This window comes from Thalassophryne amazonica, chromosome 21 (assembly GCF_902500255.1).
Source record: "Thalassophryne amazonica chromosome 21, fThaAma1.1, whole genome shotgun sequence".
NCBI lineage: Eukaryota > Metazoa > Chordata > Actinopteri > Batrachoidiformes > Batrachoididae > Thalassophryne > Thalassophryne amazonica.
Window position 1 is genome coordinate 27,439,858 of NC_047123.1, and position 21,396 is coordinate 27,461,253.

The 21,396-nt window shown below is 40.0% G+C and overlaps 1 protein-coding gene across 1 annotated transcript; it reads right to left on the reverse strand.

The window, feature by feature from the left end:
* Positions 1–3,905: 3,905 nt before the first annotated feature.
* On the reverse strand, positions 3,906–20,550 carry LOC117503597 (deleted in malignant brain tumors 1 protein-like). The gene is given in 19 exon segments (XM_034162851.1): positions 3,906–4,063; positions 4,148–4,456; positions 5,997–6,311; positions 7,095–7,397; positions 7,480–7,517; positions 7,570–7,780; positions 10,123–10,437; positions 12,149–12,438; positions 13,157–13,197; positions 15,186–15,298; positions 15,333–15,413; positions 15,416–15,490; positions 16,878–17,016; positions 17,019–17,167; positions 17,262–17,432; positions 17,435–17,575; positions 17,699–17,725; positions 18,396–18,436; positions 20,432–20,550. Coding segments are annotated over 17 exon segments (2,859 nt in total). The 5' UTR covers positions 17,709–17,725; positions 18,396–18,436; positions 20,432–20,550.
* Between the last annotated feature and the right edge of the window lie 846 nt (positions 20,551–21,396).

Genomic DNA, 21,396 nt, shown 5'->3' on the forward strand with positions numbered 1-21,396 from the left:
CCCTCTATGCTTTCCCTAGTTTTCCTCAAAGTTTCGCTAATTTGACGACAATTTGAGCCACTCTGTTATCATCAGTGAACAAGTGGTTCGAACTCATAACACACTTTCCCAGCAAGGTCTTCGGGGATCCTCTCAACTGAGTTTCCAGAGTCGGCATCGTCATTGATGGCTTCCTGGCCATGGGTGTATTTGTGTTCTTTCATGTGGGAACTGTCCCTGGGAAGAACCATCACAAATGCATCTTTAACATTGTTTAACTTCTAATGAAATATATCGTAGAACATACTGGCTCCAGTTTTGATACCTTCCATCACGTGCTCCTTTGCTTCTGTCTTCCATTTCTTGTTTAATGGCTCCACCAGCCCTGTTGCTAAAGTGAACAGTGGTACCTGCAAAGTGACCAGAAGATCACACAATATTCATTCATTCTGGGATTCAACATGAACAAGAAGGGGCACTCAAAGTGCAAAAACCATCACTATCCGTGCACTGATGGACACACAGAACTAAAAACAATACCCCGACATGCACTACCACAAGCAGGTGGAAACAGGTCAAATCCCAAAAAAAAACTAAGTCTATAGCCACAATAGCACTGAAATCTAACAGACCATGACTGTAATTTTGTGATTTTGTGCACTTACGGCTGCTCTGTCGCCTCCTTCTCCAGACCACGTAAGCTACGATAACTGCAAGAACCAGCAGTAGTACTCCACAAACAGCTCCTACAATGACTGAAGAGCCTGAGGACTCTTTAATGGTGAACACACAACAAGAACAGTAAGCAAAGCAGATTAACTGAAAGAGATGCTCAGCTTGAATCTTAGGTCTTACCTACAACAGTGACTTGTAGTGTCTTTGAAGGACTGGAGCTAAAGGACAACGACGAGATGTTAATGCAATAGATGCAGCTGTATGTTCCCTGGTCTTTGTACTCTACAGCGGGGAATTCAAAGTATGCCAGATAGAAGACAGAGTGGCCAAACGCTGGCTTGGTATCAGCTGTGCTCATGTTAGACATCACCAGCTGGAAGGTACCTCCAGGATATCGAGAATGAATGGAGCAAGTGATGGAGAAGCTGCTGCCCTTTTGGACTGATATTTTGTCCGGGCTGAAGATGACCATAGCATGTGGTGATGTCAGGGAGATACTGGGTGTTTCCAAAGCCACTGAGGAAGAGAAATTAATTTTTACAATTTCCATAATTGTAAAAATTTGAGAGTTTTTACTTGACGTCACAAATCCCTTTGTGCAAATGTTCAATTTCAATTTAGTTTATTTATACAGCACTAAATCACAACAAAGCTGCCCCAAGGTGCTTCACACGAGTAAGGTCTAGCCTTGCCAACCCCTAGTGCAAGCACACAGGCAACAGTGGTAAGGAAAAACTCCCTTTGATGATGTTGAGGAAGAAACCTCAAGCAGACCAGACTCAGAGGGGTGACCCACTGCTTAGGCCATTCTATCAGTTACAAGTTGTCTACAAAGACTTTACAAAGCTGAAGAAACAGGAAACAGAAAAACCAGAATAGCAACCAAAAAGAAGTGCATTATTGAGATGAACACGCAGTCACTGGCGCCACAGGCAGAGCGTTGCAAGATAAGTCCAACGCCCTGTGGTGTGCATGTTGTTTTCTGGATTTTTTGTTTTGGTACAACACTTGAGTAAGTCTTTGGTGGTTGCCAAAATTTATCGTCAAAAGACTTTCCTCGCTGCTCCTGCAGGCATTACCAACAACATCCAGAAAATCAAGAATATTATCACAACAGCACCAACGAGCAATATGTTATTAGCATCTGATCATATCTTAAAGAACAAATGTCTGAGTTATTGCTGTCAGTCTTATTAATTTGGTTTCCCATTGGCTCAAAGTGTTCACAGCCAATATACTAAATGAGACGGTACAACTCCATGTATGGTCACCACTGTATTGTCAATGCAAGAAGAAAAGAGCTGGCAGATTTAGGAAAACTTGTAATGATAAGGAGATCAGATTTCTGAATTGAAAACTGGGGCCATTTCCAATCAGTGGTCAATACAGTGGTGGCTCACGTTACCCTTATTAGACCAAACAGCATGTTAAATACGTTAAATTAACTCGACACAAACAATGGGGACTGTCCCTGGAAAATGGAGAAGTCTGGTCACTCTCAGAACAATATGACAACTCTCGTAAATGGCCAGAGCCAAAAAAAAGGGGGGGGCTAAGCTAAGCTAAGATAAACTAAAGTGAAAAATACCACCAATAGTGCAGCAGATAACTGAAACAATCATGCAAATGGTGATAAAAGCATCAAATTTGGCAGAAATACTCCTTAGACAATCCTCTTTTGAAAAAACCGATTGGCCACTTCAATTTTCAATTGGTGGTCAACTGAAGAATTACACAGTGGTCAAAATTAAAAGCTGCTCCAATCATATTGAAAACTATACCACATTATTTGCTTGATCATAAAGATTCCAAAAAGGTATAGTTTGGACTATCTGTGACTGAATTCTATGGAGTTACGGGATAAAACAGCAAAAATGGTGACAAAGGTCAGTTTCAGTTTGTACAGGGATCAAAAGTTAAAGTTCCTTCAATATTGGTAAAAAGTGATGCAAATTTTTGGTTGAGCTAATAGGATTAATAAATAGAGTAGTTTTGACAGTGTTGAATGCTTGGTCTCCAAAGTAAAGGTCAAACAAGGTCAACGTCCATTGGATTCTATGACATGTGACATATGTTACCCCGTAACGTGATAACTAAGCATGATACATGGTCCAAACTATTCCTTTTTAAAACCCTGTTAAATCAACTAATAATTTGCATCACTTTTTACCAAAATTGGAGCAACTTTAACTTTGACCCCTGTACAAACTGACACTGACCTTTGTCACCATTCTTGCTGTTTTTATCCCATAACTCCATAGAATTCAGTCACAGATAGTCCAAACTATACCTTTTTGGAATCTTTATAATCAGGTAAATAATGTGATGTAGGTTTCAATATGATCGGAGCATCTTTTAATTTTGACCCCTGTGTAATTCTTCAATTGACCTCTACCTGAACGCTGACTGAAAATTCATGTGGCCAATAATTTTTTTTTTTTCCAAAAGAGGAATGTCTAAGGAGTATTTCTGCCGAATTTGATGCTTTTATCACCATTTGCAGGAATCTGTTCTAATCTTATCTGCTGCACTACAATAGCGCCAACTTTGTCCATCTGGTATTGCTAATAGCAAAGCACTAAAAGCTCAAAAGTAATTTTGTACATGTAATATTCAAAACACGGGTTCATTTTGTGTGTGTGTGTGTGTGTGTGTGTGTGTGTAAAATATCATTTATATGTACAACCACATGACAAATGTTTCTACTAGGACTTAGCTGCCATTAGCTGTAGCTACATGCTAATTTACCTACTTTCAAACCATCCAAATAAATCATAAAATCCCATGCCAAATGTCACTACACATAAGAATATGCCATCTCACAGACGGTAGAGATGCTCTAACTGTCTAATCAGTGCAACCTTAAGATAAAATTAGATAATTTTTATATTTCTTGCTGTGTAGTCAGCTAACGCTAACATACCAGAGAACACAATCAGTGTAATGACGCCCAAGACTATTAGACACCTAGAACTTGAGCAGGATGATTTTTCTAAGATCCGTTACACACGTAAACTGATTTACGTTGCCACTGCAATCTGATTTTGTGACGCCAGTGAAAAAATTATCCATAAAATTTACATCTCTCACCAAATAAAGAACAGTCTTGCTGACCTGTGATGGAGAGTTCGACTGGATTCCCTTGAGGGAAGAAGATGTTTTCATCATTCATTTTCTTTGAATATTCACAATAATACTCCCCCTTGTGACTAAAGTCCGCAGAAGGGATGGTGAAGATCACAGAGTCATGTTCAGAGGGTTTTTCCATCTGGAACGAGCCAGATGTCTTCTTCAGGAAAAATATGTCCGCCCAACTGTTGTGTCGCGACACTGCAGGTGATTTCAACCTTTTCACCCCAGCTGACCTTGGAACCGGGAGAAAGCGTAATATGGGGCTTTTGCAGACCACCTGAGACAGAAAGCACGCTCCAGTAAAACTCTTGCACTACCATGGCTTTGCATCTTCACAAGAAGGTGGATGTAAATGTTTTACCTATGCAGATAACGCTAGCATCCTCGCTGTGTCCGCAGTTGTTTTCGCCAAATCCGGGATGTTGACACTGTGAGACAGCAAACTCATGACCTGCACATTCAACATTATCGAGCCATATCGGACCACTTCCTATCCCGAAGTGTGCATTTCTTGGTGCAGCGATTGCATGGCCGCATCCTAGCTGCCTGCACACGACATCGGCGTCAACTACTTCCCACTCATCATCGCACACAGTTCCCCACTGGCCTTTGTGGAAGACCTCCACCCGACCGGAGCACTGAGTCGACGAGCCGACCAAACGAATCTGGGCTGCACATGGAAACAAAACACAGCTTGACACATGAGTTGTTGCAATAAATACACAATAAATGATTAATACTTATTATTAATACTTATTATTATACTTATTATGCATTATTCAATTTATTCATTATTCATTAATTTATTTGCTGGCTCTTACATATTTATGCACATTTTAATTTCAGTCAGTGCATGTGTGCATGTGAGTACACTGGTTATACTTTCTTGTACCCATCATAACTCCAACAAAATTGATCAGATTTTCACCAAATTTGGTGTGGACATCCCAACTGAGTGCATCCCAGATCACGTGGAATTTGGGCCTAATTGGGTTTCAACAAGACCCTCTAAGGACCGCCCACTTACTTAAAGTATTGCATCCTTGATAACTTGAATGAAACTTATCCGGTTTTTTTTGTTTTGTTTTGTTTTGTTTTTTTTTTGTTGGGGGGGGGGGGGGGGGGTTGTTTCAGTGTAAGAGTGTGATTTAAAATTCAAAGAAATGTTTCAGACATTGTACTGATTTTCCATTTCTACTTGGAAATTAAACACATACGTCACACATCAATATTCAAATATGTCATATTTTAAAATGATTAATACTTATTATGCATTATTCTGTTTATTCATTATTCATTCATTTATTTGCTGGATCTTACATATTTATGCACATTTTAATTTCAGTCAGTGCATGTGTGCATGTGAGTACATGCACTGGTTATATTTTCTTGTACCCATCATAACTCCAACAAAATTGATCAGATTTTCACCAAATTTGGTGTGGACATCCCAAATGAGTGCATCCCAGATCACGTGGAATTTGGGCCTAATTGGGTTTCAACAAGACCCTCTAAGGACCGCCCACTTTACTTAAAGTATTGCATCCTTGATAACTTGAATGAAACTTATCCGTTTTTTTTGTTTTGTTTTGTTTTGTTTGTTTTTTTTTGGGGTGGGGGGGGGGTGTTTCAGTGTAAGAGTGTGATTTAAAATTCAAAGAAATGTTTCAGACATTGTACTGATTTTCCATTTCTACTTGGAAATTAAACACATACGTCACACATCAATATTCAAATATGTCATATTTTAAAATGATTAATACTTATTATGCAATATTCAGTTTATTCATTATTCATTCATTTATTTGCTGGATCTTACATATTTATGCACATTTTAATTTCAGTCAGTGCATGTGTGCATGTGAGTACATGCACTGGTTATATTTTCTTGTACCCATCATAACTCCAACAAAATTGATCAGATTTTCACTAAATTTGGTGTGGACATCCCAAATGAGTGCATCCCAGATCACGTGGAATTTGGGCCTAATCGGGTTTCAACAAGACCCTCTAAGGACCGCCCACTTTACTTAAAGTATTGCGCCCTTCATATCTTGAATGAAACTTATCAGATTTTTTTTTTTTTTTTTTTTGGTGGTGGGGTTAGTTGTTTCAGTGTATGAGTGTGATTTAAAATTCAAAGAAATGTTTCAGACATTGCACTGATTTTCCATTTGTATGTTTTAAACAAATAAATTACAATGCTTTACCTGCACATATAAGGCCAGCGTCGCGTTCATGTCCACAGCTTGCTGCAGTGAAACCTGTATGGGAGCATTTCTGGATAGACGAGACATTGCCAAAACACGAGTCTGTTGCCTGAAGTACCAAGCCAACGCCACGTCCAAACTCGGCGCCACCAGGAGTTCTCACAGCTTGGCCACACTCTAGTATCTGACACACCATTTCACCTTTACTTGTGGTCCAGTCTGCGTCACAAAGTGTACCCCACTGATCACCATGGCGGACCTCAACTCTGCCGGTACATTGATGATTACCCTCTCTTAACCGGACTTCCAGGCTATCTGTAAAGTCAGGAAAAATAAAGTTATACTGCACAATTCAAAGAAATCAGTAGAGAAACGTGTTTGTTTCACTGCTCTTCTCACATCCTTTAGCGGATTCCCAAAAAACTTGGTATGTAGGTGGAGGGCAGCCCAGGAATTCCCCAGAAAGAGTTTGTTTTGACAAAGGTCAACGTCATTGGGGTCATAGTCCAACATATTTGTTTATCTGTGTGTTTGATCCCATAATTCTCCCAGGTCCTTGAACAATTTCCAAAAACCAGATATGTGGATGGCAGTCAACCCCACAATTTCTCTTAAAGGGTTTGTTTTGACAAAGGTCAAGGTTATTGGGTAAATGGTTTAAAAAAAAAGACATTTTTCTTCACTCTAATGCCCATGAAACGTGGCTCAAACATATACATGGGTTTGGGGGTGATGGTTTGGAACTGACCAGTTGGGATCAGATATGCCAAAGGTCAATGACCTTGATCATAATGATTGCACTGTGGTCAAGGTCCTTGGGGTCAGAGATCAAAACTGAAGTTTTTTTCCACTCTGATTTGTACTGAACATGGCACACATATGGAGGTAGGTTGTGGATTTGCCCAAGTCAATCATTGGGGTCAAAAGTCATTGCAGTAAAAGGATACAGTTTAGGTTTTTCAGTTCAGTTTGCACCAAACATGGCACACATTTGGAGGAATGTTCCAAAATTGCTCAGCAAGGTCAAATTGGTCAAAAATCAGTCAGTATTATCTCATCTTTTTTTCTTTTTTTTTTTATTATAACTGGTATACTTACCTGAACATATAACACCTGCCACTGAGGTGACATTGCACGTTCTGCCTTGCACTTGGACTTGCAGACACTGACCGAGTGTGGACTCAAGGCCTCTGCATTCAAACTGATTGATGCCTGTGTGTCCTGTGCCAAACTCATCGGTGTTGGTCATCTTGTGAACAGTGCCACAGTTAGTCTGTCTGCACACCACCGCTGCTGCCTTCGTGTCCCAGGCATGCCCACACACAGTCTTCCACTGGTTGTTCTGCAAGAACTCCACTCTTCCGACACAACGATGATGCCCACCCACCAACTTTACGTTACCTGGAGGTGACATTTCAGATGTGAATATACAAGACGTGCAACCTAACTTCAGCCACGTGACTGGTGACCTACCAAGTCTTACCTGTACATGTGAGAGATGTTTCTTCGGCACGATCCTGACTGGTTTTGATAAATTCTCTTAACGTGCACTGTGTGAGTGAGGTTTCACTACCCGCTGCAGCTGCTTGTGTAACCGCTCAGCTCGCCTTTTTGTCCGAACGACGCTGACGGCATGACGGCATCTCCACAGTTCATCTCTCTGCACACCACTTGAGCTTCACTCCTTCCCCAGTTAACATTGTACACTGGTGCCCAGCGGTCACCATAGTGGACCTCCACCCTGCCTGAGCACTGGCTCGTCCCATTGACCAGTTTAATGGAAGCTATAGAGTAAAATAGAAGACCATCAACAATTTCATTTCAGTCAAATGTAAAAAATAACTTCTGAGTTTCCCCAAAATTGGCAAAATGTACTTCATATTGAGACCAAGTTAATATAAACTACCTTTTTTTCTGTGGTATATTCCAAAATTCCAGCAAATTTTATTGCTGGAAAAGTATTTATTTGGGTGGGGGGATTCCACAGCAAATATAGCAACTTTGCTCCATGAGGTCTTGCAGACAATATTAATCAGGAATTGCATGTACAAGGATTTGACATTCATATGACATAAAAAATGTGAATTTCTGACTTACAAGTAGGAAAATACATTTTATATCACGAATTCCTCCTCTGGCATTTTTGATTGTTGGAAGAAATCTAGGCAGATCAGATTCACAGGAGTGACCATGTGTTCTGGCCATACTACGAATAATAAAAAATGGAACACTACAAAATTAACAAATCATGAAAAAAAAAAAGTCAAACATGCGAGACAGAGATGATCGCATCCAGTACTCGCACAGTCCTGTAGTGACCAAAGGTTTCATGTTGAAGTGTTCGAGATCATGGCCCATTATAAAACTCCATTAGCCAATCCATAAATATCTTCCATGGTTCAGACTTAGGGTTAAGATAATAAGTAGAAGAACTAAGTCCTATATAGACAAAGAGACCCAATGGTGCCACTGCTTATCTCCAAATACCATAACCTAAAGTGGATGAGAGTCTGTCACCAATCCATCACAGGTTACTTCTCCAAGCAAGGCTGGGAACTGACAGCCTTGACAGCTGGGTGGACATGGACAATGCAGATGAAGTGTCTTGTCCAAGGAAATAAACAAGTGAGCAGGAATCAAGCCCAGGTCTACATGTTGGTAGCCCAACTCCTATCCCACTGAGCTGCCTATTCTACACAGGACAAGGGTAGGGGTGGAACGATACATTGCGTATTGTAATAATCACATCATTGGGCCTGTACGGAATCAGGGCTTTTTTAATGAATATTGTGATACCATGAAACATCAACAACAGCATGGAAGAAATAATCTCTCACAGGAGAAGAATAAATTATTTATAGAGTTTACAAACTGGAAACATATAATGTCAAGAATTACAATTTATAATTCAGAATGTGTTTCTTTAAAGTTAAACATTCACCTCAGATTAACTTCTACACAATTAGTGTGCAATTATGTATGGTGATATGTATCAAATCCTGATAGCTGTATTGTGATATATATAAAGTCGTGATAGGTATATTGTGATATGAATCATATCGTGGAGTTAGTGTATCGTCTACATATTAAAAGCCAAGTGGCCTCTGTATGTGTGTATGCGTACGTGTGCATAACTTCGATTATGGAGAAACCGCGGAGAGCTGACATTTTCCATTTGGTATGCTTATGTATTTTGGGTCAAGGATGAATGCCGCGAAAATGGAAAGTTGATAGGACTAATATTTTTTGGAGAAATTAGGGATATTAGGTAACAACAGTGAACATTAAACATTGATAATTAAATTCTGGACTCACACGCCATTCCAACAGGGGGCGGTAAATCATGTACATATTATTCTCCATCCCGGAGAAACTGAGAGCTGACATTTGCTGTTTTTTATGCTTTTGTATTTTGGGTCAAGAACGAACTCCGCGAAAACAGAAAGTTCATAGGACAAATTTTTTCGGAGAAATTGGGGATATTAGGTAACAACAGTGAACAATGAACGTTAATATTGCCATTAATCAGTTTCCTGCACTTCCAGTTAAAATCATTCTGGAAACTTTGCATAATTTATTACCACCATTGAAAAATGTCAGCTGCCTATTTTAGAAACACCACCCAATCTAGAGCCCGTGGATCCCCATGGGCAACGCGCTGCTTCCAGCCTTAATTAGGGTTAAGGAAAGGGCTTAAAAAGTCTGTAAATTTGAACCACTCTTTCACATCTGTGCAGTGGTGCTGTCTCCTTCTGAAAGTCTCATGCAGAAGAAGAATTCCAATACGGTCTGAGTCCAGATACAGAAATTTACATCTTCCTAAACTATGCGGAATACAAATATGAAGGGCAGCTCAATCTGCAGCAAATGACTTATTATTTACTGTAATATTGGGAAAAATGTGCCAGATAGTTTGGCAGGAAAGGCTGTGGTTGTATTTAATCAGCCGGAATATCCTGAATGCAGCATGTAGCAGATGATAACTACTGGCTCATGGGCCTACAAAACACCACGAAACAAGCCACTTGTTTTAGAACCCTTGGGAATATCAGTCATATGAATATAACTGGAGTGAATGAGAAGTAAAATATATTTAATGGAGAAAAAAAAAGAGGAACTTGCTTACTTGTACACACCACACCAGCATCTTCTCCATGGCCACAGTTGTTTTGTCCCAAAGTGGCGTGCTTGCAGTGCAGAATGGAAGTCTCATTTCCGAAGCAGTTAACGTCATCGAGCCAGATGTCACCATGGCCTTCGCCAAAGAAGGCACCAGACTTGGCCGTCTGAGCCGTTCCACAGTCCATTGCTCTGCACACCACCTCTGCATCTGTGAGGTCCCACTCGTCATCGCACACTGTTCCCCACATGCCATTGTGCAGGATTTCCACCCTGCCGGAACACTGGTCAGTGCCATTGATGAGCCTCAAAGGCAAATTACCTGAGGACAGGAAGTCCAACGTTAAAATCTAATCAGTGCGGTTTTACTTCATCAATACTACGTACGAGGTCTGTGAGAAAAGTATCCGACCTTTTTATTTTATGCAAAAATATATGGATTTGATTCATATGTTTTTACGTGATGGCTGATGTCAGCTCTTGTGATAACCAGAGAAATTGCACACGATGGTCCCGGGATCGACACAGCCATCCGTTTAGAAATGAAATGGTGGTTTTCTGCTGTCGATCGCGGCTCGGGAGGCACGGTGCACCGTGCACCAATGTGGGCCGTCCTTAAAGCGGTAGTAGTAACACTCTTAATCTCTGTGAAGCCCATAAAATTTTCACCGAAGCCATGTGAATTTTCCGAATGGTTTCCAGCTTGCCTGTCTCTAACAGTTTCTGAAAAAATTCTGATGGAACAAGCCCAAATCATTCCACCATTTCCTCGCAATGAAAAACAACGAGAGGGGTGGACCAGTGCTCACTCAAAGCCTGCCCACAGGCGAATGACACAAACAACAGGCGTGAAAAAACTCACGCATGCGCACGAAGGTTCAAGCTTGGCTGACGTAAAAACATATGAATCAAATCCATATATTTTTTGCATAAAATAAAAAGGTCGGATTCTTTTCTCACAGGCCTCGTATATCAGAAGCAACGTACAGACAGTCATGTTTACATTCACCAAGTTTGTTTGCCGCGTTTTTGGCTGGAACTGAATGTGCTCAGATCATGTGTGAGGAAAGAATAAAACTGATGTGGAAATCCACTGTTGCTTAATCTGTGCGATTGAGAAACACTTCCCCAATCTGGTCTTCAAAATTAATGATTAACAAAGAATTTTTCTTTTTTTTTTTTTTTTTTTTTTTGGTGGTATTGTCATAAACTGACATAACTAAAGAAAGTGCAGAGGAATAAGTGCATCTATAATTCAGTCAATCAAATGATCAATATATTCAAATAACTATCAACAAAATTAAAATGTCAAATGTAATAATTTGACATGCACTTCTGCATTTTTTAATAAAATCATACTGTATTAGGGTAAGGGGTTATTTTTGTTGGAATGGGACTGTTTACAGTCAAGCAGCTCAACCCACACTTCCCTGTCCCTGGCCAAGTCCTCTAATTCTCTTGGGGGAATCCCGGAGGCGTTCAACAAGCCAGTTGGGGGATGCAGCGTTACAAAGTTATATAAAGATATGAAAATAAATTTATATCTGACTTTTATTCAAGGTGGTAAAAGCACAACTAGATTGGAGGTCTGTACAATCGCAATCCAGAAACCTGCTGCTGCTTCTACCATCCACTGTGGCAAAACATGGTTGTATTTTAATGCAATAATTAATTAATTGTGCAACGTCGTTGTGGGTTTTTGTATGTATTATTTGCATTCTTCAGTTTCAAACACACTACTGCAAAAATGCAATAAAATTATTGTTGCAAATTCCTTGAGAAGGGAACATGTTGATTTTGAAAGTGGATGTGAGAATTCTCTTGTAAGTAAGACCTTCCGGCTGCTCCCTTGTTCTTGCTAGGAATCGCCGGATGACCTTCCTGACACAACTCCACATTACGTGACGGGGCGGGGTTTAAACCAGGAACTTCCGTACTGAAAACAAGCACACTAACCACTTGGCCACCACCCTGCTGAGAGTTTTGCTCGTGCCAAGTAAATATCTTAGCTCCACTTAAAGTGTAATCCTTACCTCCACATGAAAGAGAGACCCCTTCACAGTTCACGGGGCTTTCCTGAAGCGAGCACTCGGTGATGGACTTCTCATCACCAGAACATGCGCTTTTAAATGCTCTTAATTCACTCTCGCCAAAACTGACAGAGCTTGTTTTAGGAGGTGCACAGTTGAGTTCTTTGCACACTATTGTAGATGCTGCTATGTTCCACGTATTCTGGCAAACGTTGCTCTCCCCCAATAACCATTGTGGAAATCTCCAATCGACCAGAGCAACGGTTCGGTCCCATTGGTCAGTCGGATGTTTTCTGGAAAACAGGTGACAGGTAAACAAGAGTCACTTTCAGTCACATTTAAGGAGTAGCTTGTTTTGTAATATATCTCCTGCGCTTTAGGATGGTGGAGAGATGTTTGTTAGAAGTTGATGGTGCAATTTTGGAATGCGGCTTGAGATGTGTTACCAGATTAGACAGATGGTTTTCCACCTATTCATACTTTAATTCAGGTCAGGTGAGGTCCAGAAGCATGTCACTATGCTGAGCCATGGCGGCGCCACACCACAAAACTGCCCCAGAGTTGTGAATGGCAACCATCCTTCTAGACAACTGGACCATTCCTACCTGTCAAAAGTAACAAGGCAAGGGAAGCCAAAACCAGAGGGGATGAACCTGCCAATCATTATACTAGGGGGTTGTGGGAGTGAACCAATCACAAGCCTCCAACTCTATGGATGACCTCGAGCATGCAACCAGGCTAAACAACTGCTATTGCTTTGATACCCACTTAATCACACAATCATGCAGGACTAGCATGGAACAAGCTTGTAATATGATTTCAGACACCCCTAATACCCTTTCTTAAGCTTAGTTAAACATTTGTCTGTCTCACTCGAAAACATCTACAAATAAGCAAGCCCAAGGTTGAAAACTCTTGGAATTCAGTGTGTGACACAAGCCAAAAGCATTTTCATTCACTCTACACCCACTTACCCCTACTACTGGAATCAATTTAAAGTTTCTAGTTCACCTAATCTGCAGGTTTGTGGATTTGGGAGGAAGCCAGAGCACCTGGAGGAAACCCATACAAACACAGGGAGAAGATGCAAACGTCACACACAGTGATCCCAGGTGGAAAGGGATCCCATGTCCTCTTGCTGTGAGGCAACAGTGCTAACCACTAATCCACTTTGCTGCCCATGTACAGTGCATCCAGAAAGTATTCACAGCCCTTCACTTTTTCCCCATTTTGTTATATTACAGCCTTATTCCAAAATGGTACAAATTCATTTTTTCCCATAAAGTTCTACTCACAACACCCCATAATGACAACATGAAAAAGTTTTTATTTTATTTTAGCAAATTTATTAAAAAGAAAAACTAACAAACCACGTGTATATAAGTATTCACACCCTTTTCTCAAAAATTTGTTGATGCACTTTTGGCAGTATTTACAGCCTCAAGTCTTCTTGAATATGATGCCACAAGCTTGGTGCACCTATCTTTGGTCAGTTTTGCCCATTCCTCTTTGCAGCACTTCTCAAGTGACATCAGGTTGGATGGGGAGCGTCGGTGCAGAGACATTTTCAGATCTCTCCAGAGATATTTAATTGGATTCAGTCTGGGCTCTGGCTGGACCACTCAAGGACATTCACAGAGTTGTCCTGAAGCCACTCCTTTGATATCTTGGCTGTGTGCTTAGGGTCATTGTCCTGCTGAAAGATGAACAGTCGTCCCAGTCTGAGGTCAAGAGCACTCTGGAGCAGGTTTTCATCCAGGATGTCTCTGTACATTGCTGCATTCATCTTTCCCTCAATCCTGACTAGTCTCCCAGTTCCTGCTGCTGAAAAACATCCCCACAGCATGATGCTGCCACCACCATGCTTCACTGTAGGGATGGTGCCTGGTTTCCTCCAAACATGACACCTGACATTCATGCCAAAGACTTCAATCTTTGTCTCATCAGATCAGAGAATTTTATTTCTCATGGTCTGAGAGTCCTTCAGGTGCCTTTTGACACACTCCAGGTGGGCTGCCATGATCCTTTTACTAAGGAGTAGCTTCTGTCTGGCCACTCTACCATACAGGCCGACTTCAATTAAGCTCTAGAAACATCTCAAGGATGATCAGTGGAAACGGGAGGCACCTGAGTTCAATTTTGACCTTCATGGCAAAGGCCATGAATACTTATGTACATGTGCTTTCTTAGTTTCTTTATTATTAATAAATTTGCAAAAATCTAGAAAAAAAACAAACAAAAACAGTTTCTCATATTGTTATTATGGGGTATTGTGTGTCGAAGTTTGACGGAAAAAAAAATGAATTTCATCCATATTTAAATAAGACTGTTATATAACAAAATCTGGAAAAAGTGAAGCGTTGTGAATTCTTTCTGGATGCACTGTAGTATTTTATTCTATCTAACTAGCTAACTAGCTTTCTTACCTTCAGGCATTCTAAATTATGTTAAGTGTCTACAGATAATGCTAACATTTGTTACTTTCTAACTTTTGCCTTAAGATACCCTTTTAGTAATGGTACCTATAGCTCAAGCTAACATTTGCCTTACCTAAACATAGCTATAAGGATCCCCGATTGATTGATAGATAGCCAATGTTATCAAACAGTAGAATTGAGCAAATACTAGAAAAGGAAGACATATATTTGATGCATATGATATTGAACGGTATAATCTTGTGACTGAGCATCATGACTCAAGTGTGACTGCCTGAATATTTTTTTGCAAACTGACAAACATTGGGCAATCTAAGAATTATCAAACTGTACATCAATAAGCTGGAGGCTTTTTAGGTGTATCACAACTTGGATCAGTATTTTAAAATGATGAGTAAACATTTCTATTAATTTCTATGACATTTAAATGCAAATAAGTTCTCTAGAATAATGAGCCTTCTGACCAGCCTACTTCATTTCAAGTGACTCTGATAAACCCATTAAAGGTTTGCCAGCCATACTGAGTCAGATTTAAAAAGTCCACAAGATGCAAGCAAGTAGAAAAAAAAAAAAAAAACAGTAGAAAGCATGTTACCTGAGCATACCACCCCAGCATCTTCGCTGTGGTCACAGTTATGTTCTCCAAAGCCATTATGAGGGCAATCAGAAAGTGACATCTCGTGACCAGCACACTCAACATCGTCCAGCAAAATTTTGTCTTCACCTCTGCCAAAGAAGGACTTGTAATTGACGGTTTATAGGGTTTCCGCAGTTCATCTCTCGGCATGCAACAACTGCTTCCTGTATTCCCCATCTGTCATCGCAAACTGTTCCCACTCTCCATTATGGTGGATTTCTACTCTGCCAGAGCACTTATGAGTTCCATTGACCAGTCGAATTGATTTACTGACTGTTAAGTTAAAAAAAAGGAGACAAGTCATAAAAAACAACAGACAGACTGACTGAAAAACTGACAGACAGAGGCAATAGGGAAACAGACTTTAAAAGTAATTGTTAGGAGGAGAGATTAACGCTGGCCCAGTGATTCAATAATCCTATGGATCACTGATCCAATGGCTCTATGGCCCAGTGATACAATGATCCAATGGGCCAGTGAACCAAAGGCCCAATGAACCAGTAGCTCAGTGGATCAATGGCCCCATGATACAATGATCCAATTCAACCTCAACAATCCAACAGCCCAATGAGCCAATGGCCCCAAGCTTCTAATGGCTCAATGGTGCACTGATCTAATGGCTCAATGGCCCAACGATACAAAGATCCAATGTTTCAGTGGCTCAATGAGCTCATGGTCTGACTGCCAAGCTGCCCAATGACACCATGAATGTGTCCTTCCTGCTGACTGCCAAGCCACCCAACGAAGACCCACCTGTGCCCTGCCTACCAACTCTGGAGCTGTCCGACAACACCCTAACTGCTAGCCACCCGCCAACTCACTTGTCTCCCGACGACCCGACTGCTAGCCGCCTGCTGACTCACTTGTCTTCTGATGCCCCAACTGTCCCCCAGCGACTGATTGCTGAGTCACCTGACCACACCCCGAATGTGCCCTGTCTACCGGCTGCCAAGACACCCAACATTGGCCCGATTGCGCCCTGCCTGCCGTCGCCCGAGCCTCCCAATGACACTCTTAACTGCTAGCCGCCCACCAACTCACTTGCCTCCAGATGACTTGACTGCTAGCCACCTGCTGACTCACTTGCTTTCTGATGCCCCAACTGCACCCAGCTGCCCCACTGCTGAGTCACCTGACAATGCCCCGACTGCACCCTACTGGCTGAATACCAAACCACCCGATGATGACCCAACTGCACCCTACCAGCTGATTGCCGAGCTGCCTGACGATGACTCGACTGCACCCTGCCTATCAACTCCTGAGCCAACCGATGACACAATGACTACTAGTCAGCTATTGACTCCCATACCTCCTATGGACTCTCTCTTTGCCCTATTCCGGCCATTGATCATTGATCAGTGGCCCAGTGATCTCATGACTCAGTGGCTCAATGATACAATGATCCAATGGGCCAATGAACCAATGGTCCACTGATCCAATGATGCAAGGACCAATGGCCCAATGATCCAACAACCCAATGATCTCATGGCTTAGTGGCCCAATGATAAAATGATCCAATAGCCAAATCGTTCAGTGGTCCATTGGCTCAGTGTCATGATAGCTTTATAAAGTAAACTTGAAACTTCACTGGTGCTCCATCTGTTTGTAATGACACAATGGACAACAATAAATAAGCAGATAGTTATAAAAAATGACTTACATTCACAGGTGACAACAGCATCATTGCAGATTTCCTGGGATTCATGAAGTTTGCACTCTGTGAGAGAAGTCTCATTTCCTGAGCATTTGGCATTCACTCTACTCGGTGCTTGTCCCTCACCAAAGTATGGCATGTTAGACTGAACAGCAGCGCACAACTGATCTCCTTACACACCACATCTGCCTCAGCCTCTCCAAATTCATTTTGGCACACTCTTTTCCAATGACCATCAACGTAGACTTCCACTCGGCCTTGACACCGATTAGTCCCATTGACCAGCCGTATATGTTCTGCAAATAACGTGGACACAGATATGATGTTGAAAATTTAAAAAAGCAACTTTGAGTTGCCGTGACATGAATGAACTCAAACTGATTTTCTTACCTGCACAAATAACACCGGCATCTTCACCATGATTGCAGTTATTTTGTCCAAGAGGATTATGGGTGCACTTAAGGATGGATGTTTCATGACCTTCACAGCGCACATCATCCAGCCAAATAGATTCCTTTCCTTGTCCGAAGAATGCGCCCCCTTTGGCTGCAATAGCTGTGCCGCAGTTATCTCTCTGCACAGCACTTCAACGTTCCGGAAGGACCATGAGTCATCACACACGGTTCCCCAGCTGTTTGTGTAGAAGATCTCCACTCTACCAGAGCACCGTGAAGGACCAACCAACCTTATCTTCTCACATTCTGCTGGAAATAAGAATGAAATCATAAACCTCAAAGTTCTGTCACTGTGCAACCAAAACATTATTTTTCATCAACACCTTGTGTAATAATGATGTATTTGCAGGCGTGTTAATATAAGTTACTGACCTGATGGCATTAATGTGCTCATCAGACCTGCAACAGAAATATATTTCAACAATGTCAGAAACGTTCATCATGCTTTATAGCTGATTATGTTTTTAATTAATAAACAACATATAATGTGGGTAAAAATACACAAAAACTACACCATATTAATACTTGCATTTACAAAGCACATTAATTCTGGAACATATGCATGCACTTGTTTTATGCACTCTAAAAGTTGACGTTTCAAGTTTATGTTGTTCTTGTTGATGTATTCCAACAAAAACTGAATGCATTTTTCGCCAAAATTTCATTAAGTAATTGAACAAATTAGCAGGCTATGAATGTCATTTTCAAAAGCAACACACACACACACAAACATACACTTGATTTATTTACATACTTATTTTTTTATTCATTTATGTTGTCGTGTGCTGCCAGTACGTATGACAACATAAAGACAGTAATCATTCAAAAAGAAATAATCTATTCAAACATGACCTGCTTTCTGATAAAATTTAAATGTAGTTTGAAAACTATTAACATCTTTTGCTTATTTATAATATATGAATATGAAAAAAATCTTTTTTTCCCAGTTGTTGCTTTTAAGTCTCTTTTCATGCCTCTATTTTGTGTTTAAGTGTGTTTTAATGTACATTGTGTGGAACATAAATTAATTAATATTCACATCTAAACTGAGAATTAAAGGTAAACTTACCGATTGACAACAAAGAATAAAATCCAGTTCTTTCATGTTTCCTGTAACAAAGATCATGTTAATGCCGAAAATACTCTCAAGGTTCAGTAAATGAACAAAAATATATGTATTTTAAGCTTCTTTACAATTGATGCTGTTTCTCTTATAAGTCCTGTATAGAAATAGAGAAAACAGGCTTTTCGTAAACAAAATTTTGAAAGTTACGGTTGATAATAAAGACATTTTACCTTTAAAACCCAACATGGAAATCACCAAAAATCGAAATGATTATTGGAAATGGTCTGATAATGGAAAGCAATCTGGTAATTGTTGTGCGTAAAGTGGACTGCTTGGACTCGGAGTGCAAACTGGATGCATGTTGACATTTTAATCAATCATTAAAGACACGAGACGAGGAGAGATTTCTGTCCCCCCTACCCCTTTTTTTTCATGGCATTTCCAATAGATGAAAATTCAAGCAACACAACAACGAATGTTTATTTGATAAAATGCTGCAACAACCTCAAGTGTAATAAATGTCACAAAACAAAAAACAACAAAAAAAATCTAAGGTTTGCGCTCATGTCAATGACCATGAAGCCCCGCCCATCAACCTCACACGGTCATACACAGTCCTTTATGTCAAATTTCTACACACCACAGCCGTTTTTTCAAGGAAGTATAAGCTGACTCTAAATGTCGAACCCTCACTGCCAAAACCAAAACAAAATCTTCCACTGAATCTGTGACTTACACCAGAGTTCAAAAGCTCATTTCAAGGTCCATGTACTGGCAGCCACACCTGCTCCTAGGGGTGTCACCCCCCCCCCCCAAAAAAAACCCCCACAACCCATAAAAATTGTAATAAATCCTAGAAAGGTCTTGGAACAATAGTCTTCCAAGAATAAGAATAATGGAACAACAGAATTGTTCCAATTGTCTTCCCCAACATGTCTTGGTCAACCAAGGAAAATACATTTTGCTTGGAGGCCTGTCTTGCCAACAAATCATACCATTTGGAGCATTATTTTGAAAGAACATGACTTTTATTTAAAGTGACCAACATAACTGAAACTTTGGGGAATGATGCACAGTTTAAGAAGATTTTTTACAATTTTTATGGGTTCTGGGTTTTTTGTTTTGTTTTGTTTTTGTCGGTCACCCTGTACAAAGTAATCTGTGGTGAATACTTTAACTTGAAAGAAACACATTATTCTAAAGTATAAATTGCAATCATTGATGCTATCTCTTTTCTATTTGCGTATTTTATGAATTATGTATGATTTTTCTACAAGAGGTCATTGTTTCATCTGTGCAGTAGTTTTTTTTTTCTGATATCACGATACTCACTTGAAAAAAAAATTCAATATAGGCTTCACAATGCAGCGTTGCAACCCTATCCTGCACCACTCCCAGCCAACAGACAAACAAATGTGCTTTTTTTCTATTGATCTGGTGTATCAAAGTTAACCAAATTTTAATCAGTTTATCCGCATTATGTGCACTTTTAAGTGGGAAACTGAAACGATTCAACCATTTATGGTTTTCAAGTTACTATGTCAGCAATCCCTGTGACCCAATCCCAGGTAAGAGGTTGAAGAGGAGTGAGTGAGTGTTATCAATCTTCAGAGGATGGTTAACGAGCATCACTCATTAGAGCACAAGTGATGTAATGAAAGAAGTATGAAGCTTTATGCATTTCTTATATATGTTTAGTCTTTGCACAGTGATCCCAAATGTCTGTCATGGATATTTATTAATTTAAAATAAAAGATCTGGAACTAATTTCACTTGTGGATGCAATGAATCGTGACACTCATCATTTCCAAACTTTAATCAACATACATGCAGTGCTCCGTTTTTGAGTTATTGTTAAACACAGCTCTATATATACATACATACATACACACACACACACACACACACACATATATATATATATATATATATATATATATATATATATATATATATATGTGTGTGTGTGTGTGTGTGTGTGTGTGTGTGTGTGTGCGCGCATTTTTTTCTGTAAAATATCTGTTGCATAGGATTCTTACCTTAAGGTGAAAATGCTACTGTGTGGATGCAGGTTTATTTATTAATTTAATAATTATCGTCTTTGGTTTGATCAGTCACACACACGACAATCGGTTCAAAAAACCCTTCCTAATTTTTGTGGAGTCAGCAATTCTTTGTGCTTCTTCCTGTTATAGGCCACGCCTGGCTGTGTACCATAGGTACCACTGGGGTGGGCCATGGTGGAGATCTTTTCCCACCAAGATTTCTGCATCTCCCACCTCCATAATCCCATTAGAAGAACTGCTTTTGTAAAATCTGAAACATTTGCACTTGAGCCCTGCAGAAGGGTGCTGGCCATAAATATTATCCTTTTGCATCTCTGTAAAAAAAGAAAAAGAAAAAAAAGGCACACCATCAGGATAAACTGAATAAACTTGATGATCTTTGATGCACCACATTAGTCCAAAAACTTAATATCCTACAGTGTGTACAACCTGCTGCACATGTCTGGGCTTGTTGCATGGAATAATCTTATAATCACACACATTAAAAAAAAATACAGTTTTAAAAGTTAACAATATATGTATTGGATAATCTAATCTTAATAAATGTTAATATTCTCTGCTGTGTTGTTCACAAATGAATCTTTCATTCCGAAAATATATATTATTTATGTAATATGCTGTTGATGTATAATTGAAAGTGTTGATCAGTTTTTAACACTGGAAGTTTATGTGAATAAAGGCACTTGGAAGTTTCTTTAAAATGCATATTTCCTATAGATTGTGGAGACCCATCACTAAACGGTGTTGCCTGCACGAAGAACAATAAGTGAATACATAAATAATAAAAATCTGGTGCAGCCCCAGCCTGTTGAAACTGGGGGGAGAAAAAAAAACAGAATTTGTTCTTCCTCTTTCCTTCTTGCTGAGCAACAAATGTAATTTAACGATGGGTTTCGAGTCTTGGGAAAACAACTTTCTGCTTTTTTAAAATTAACTTT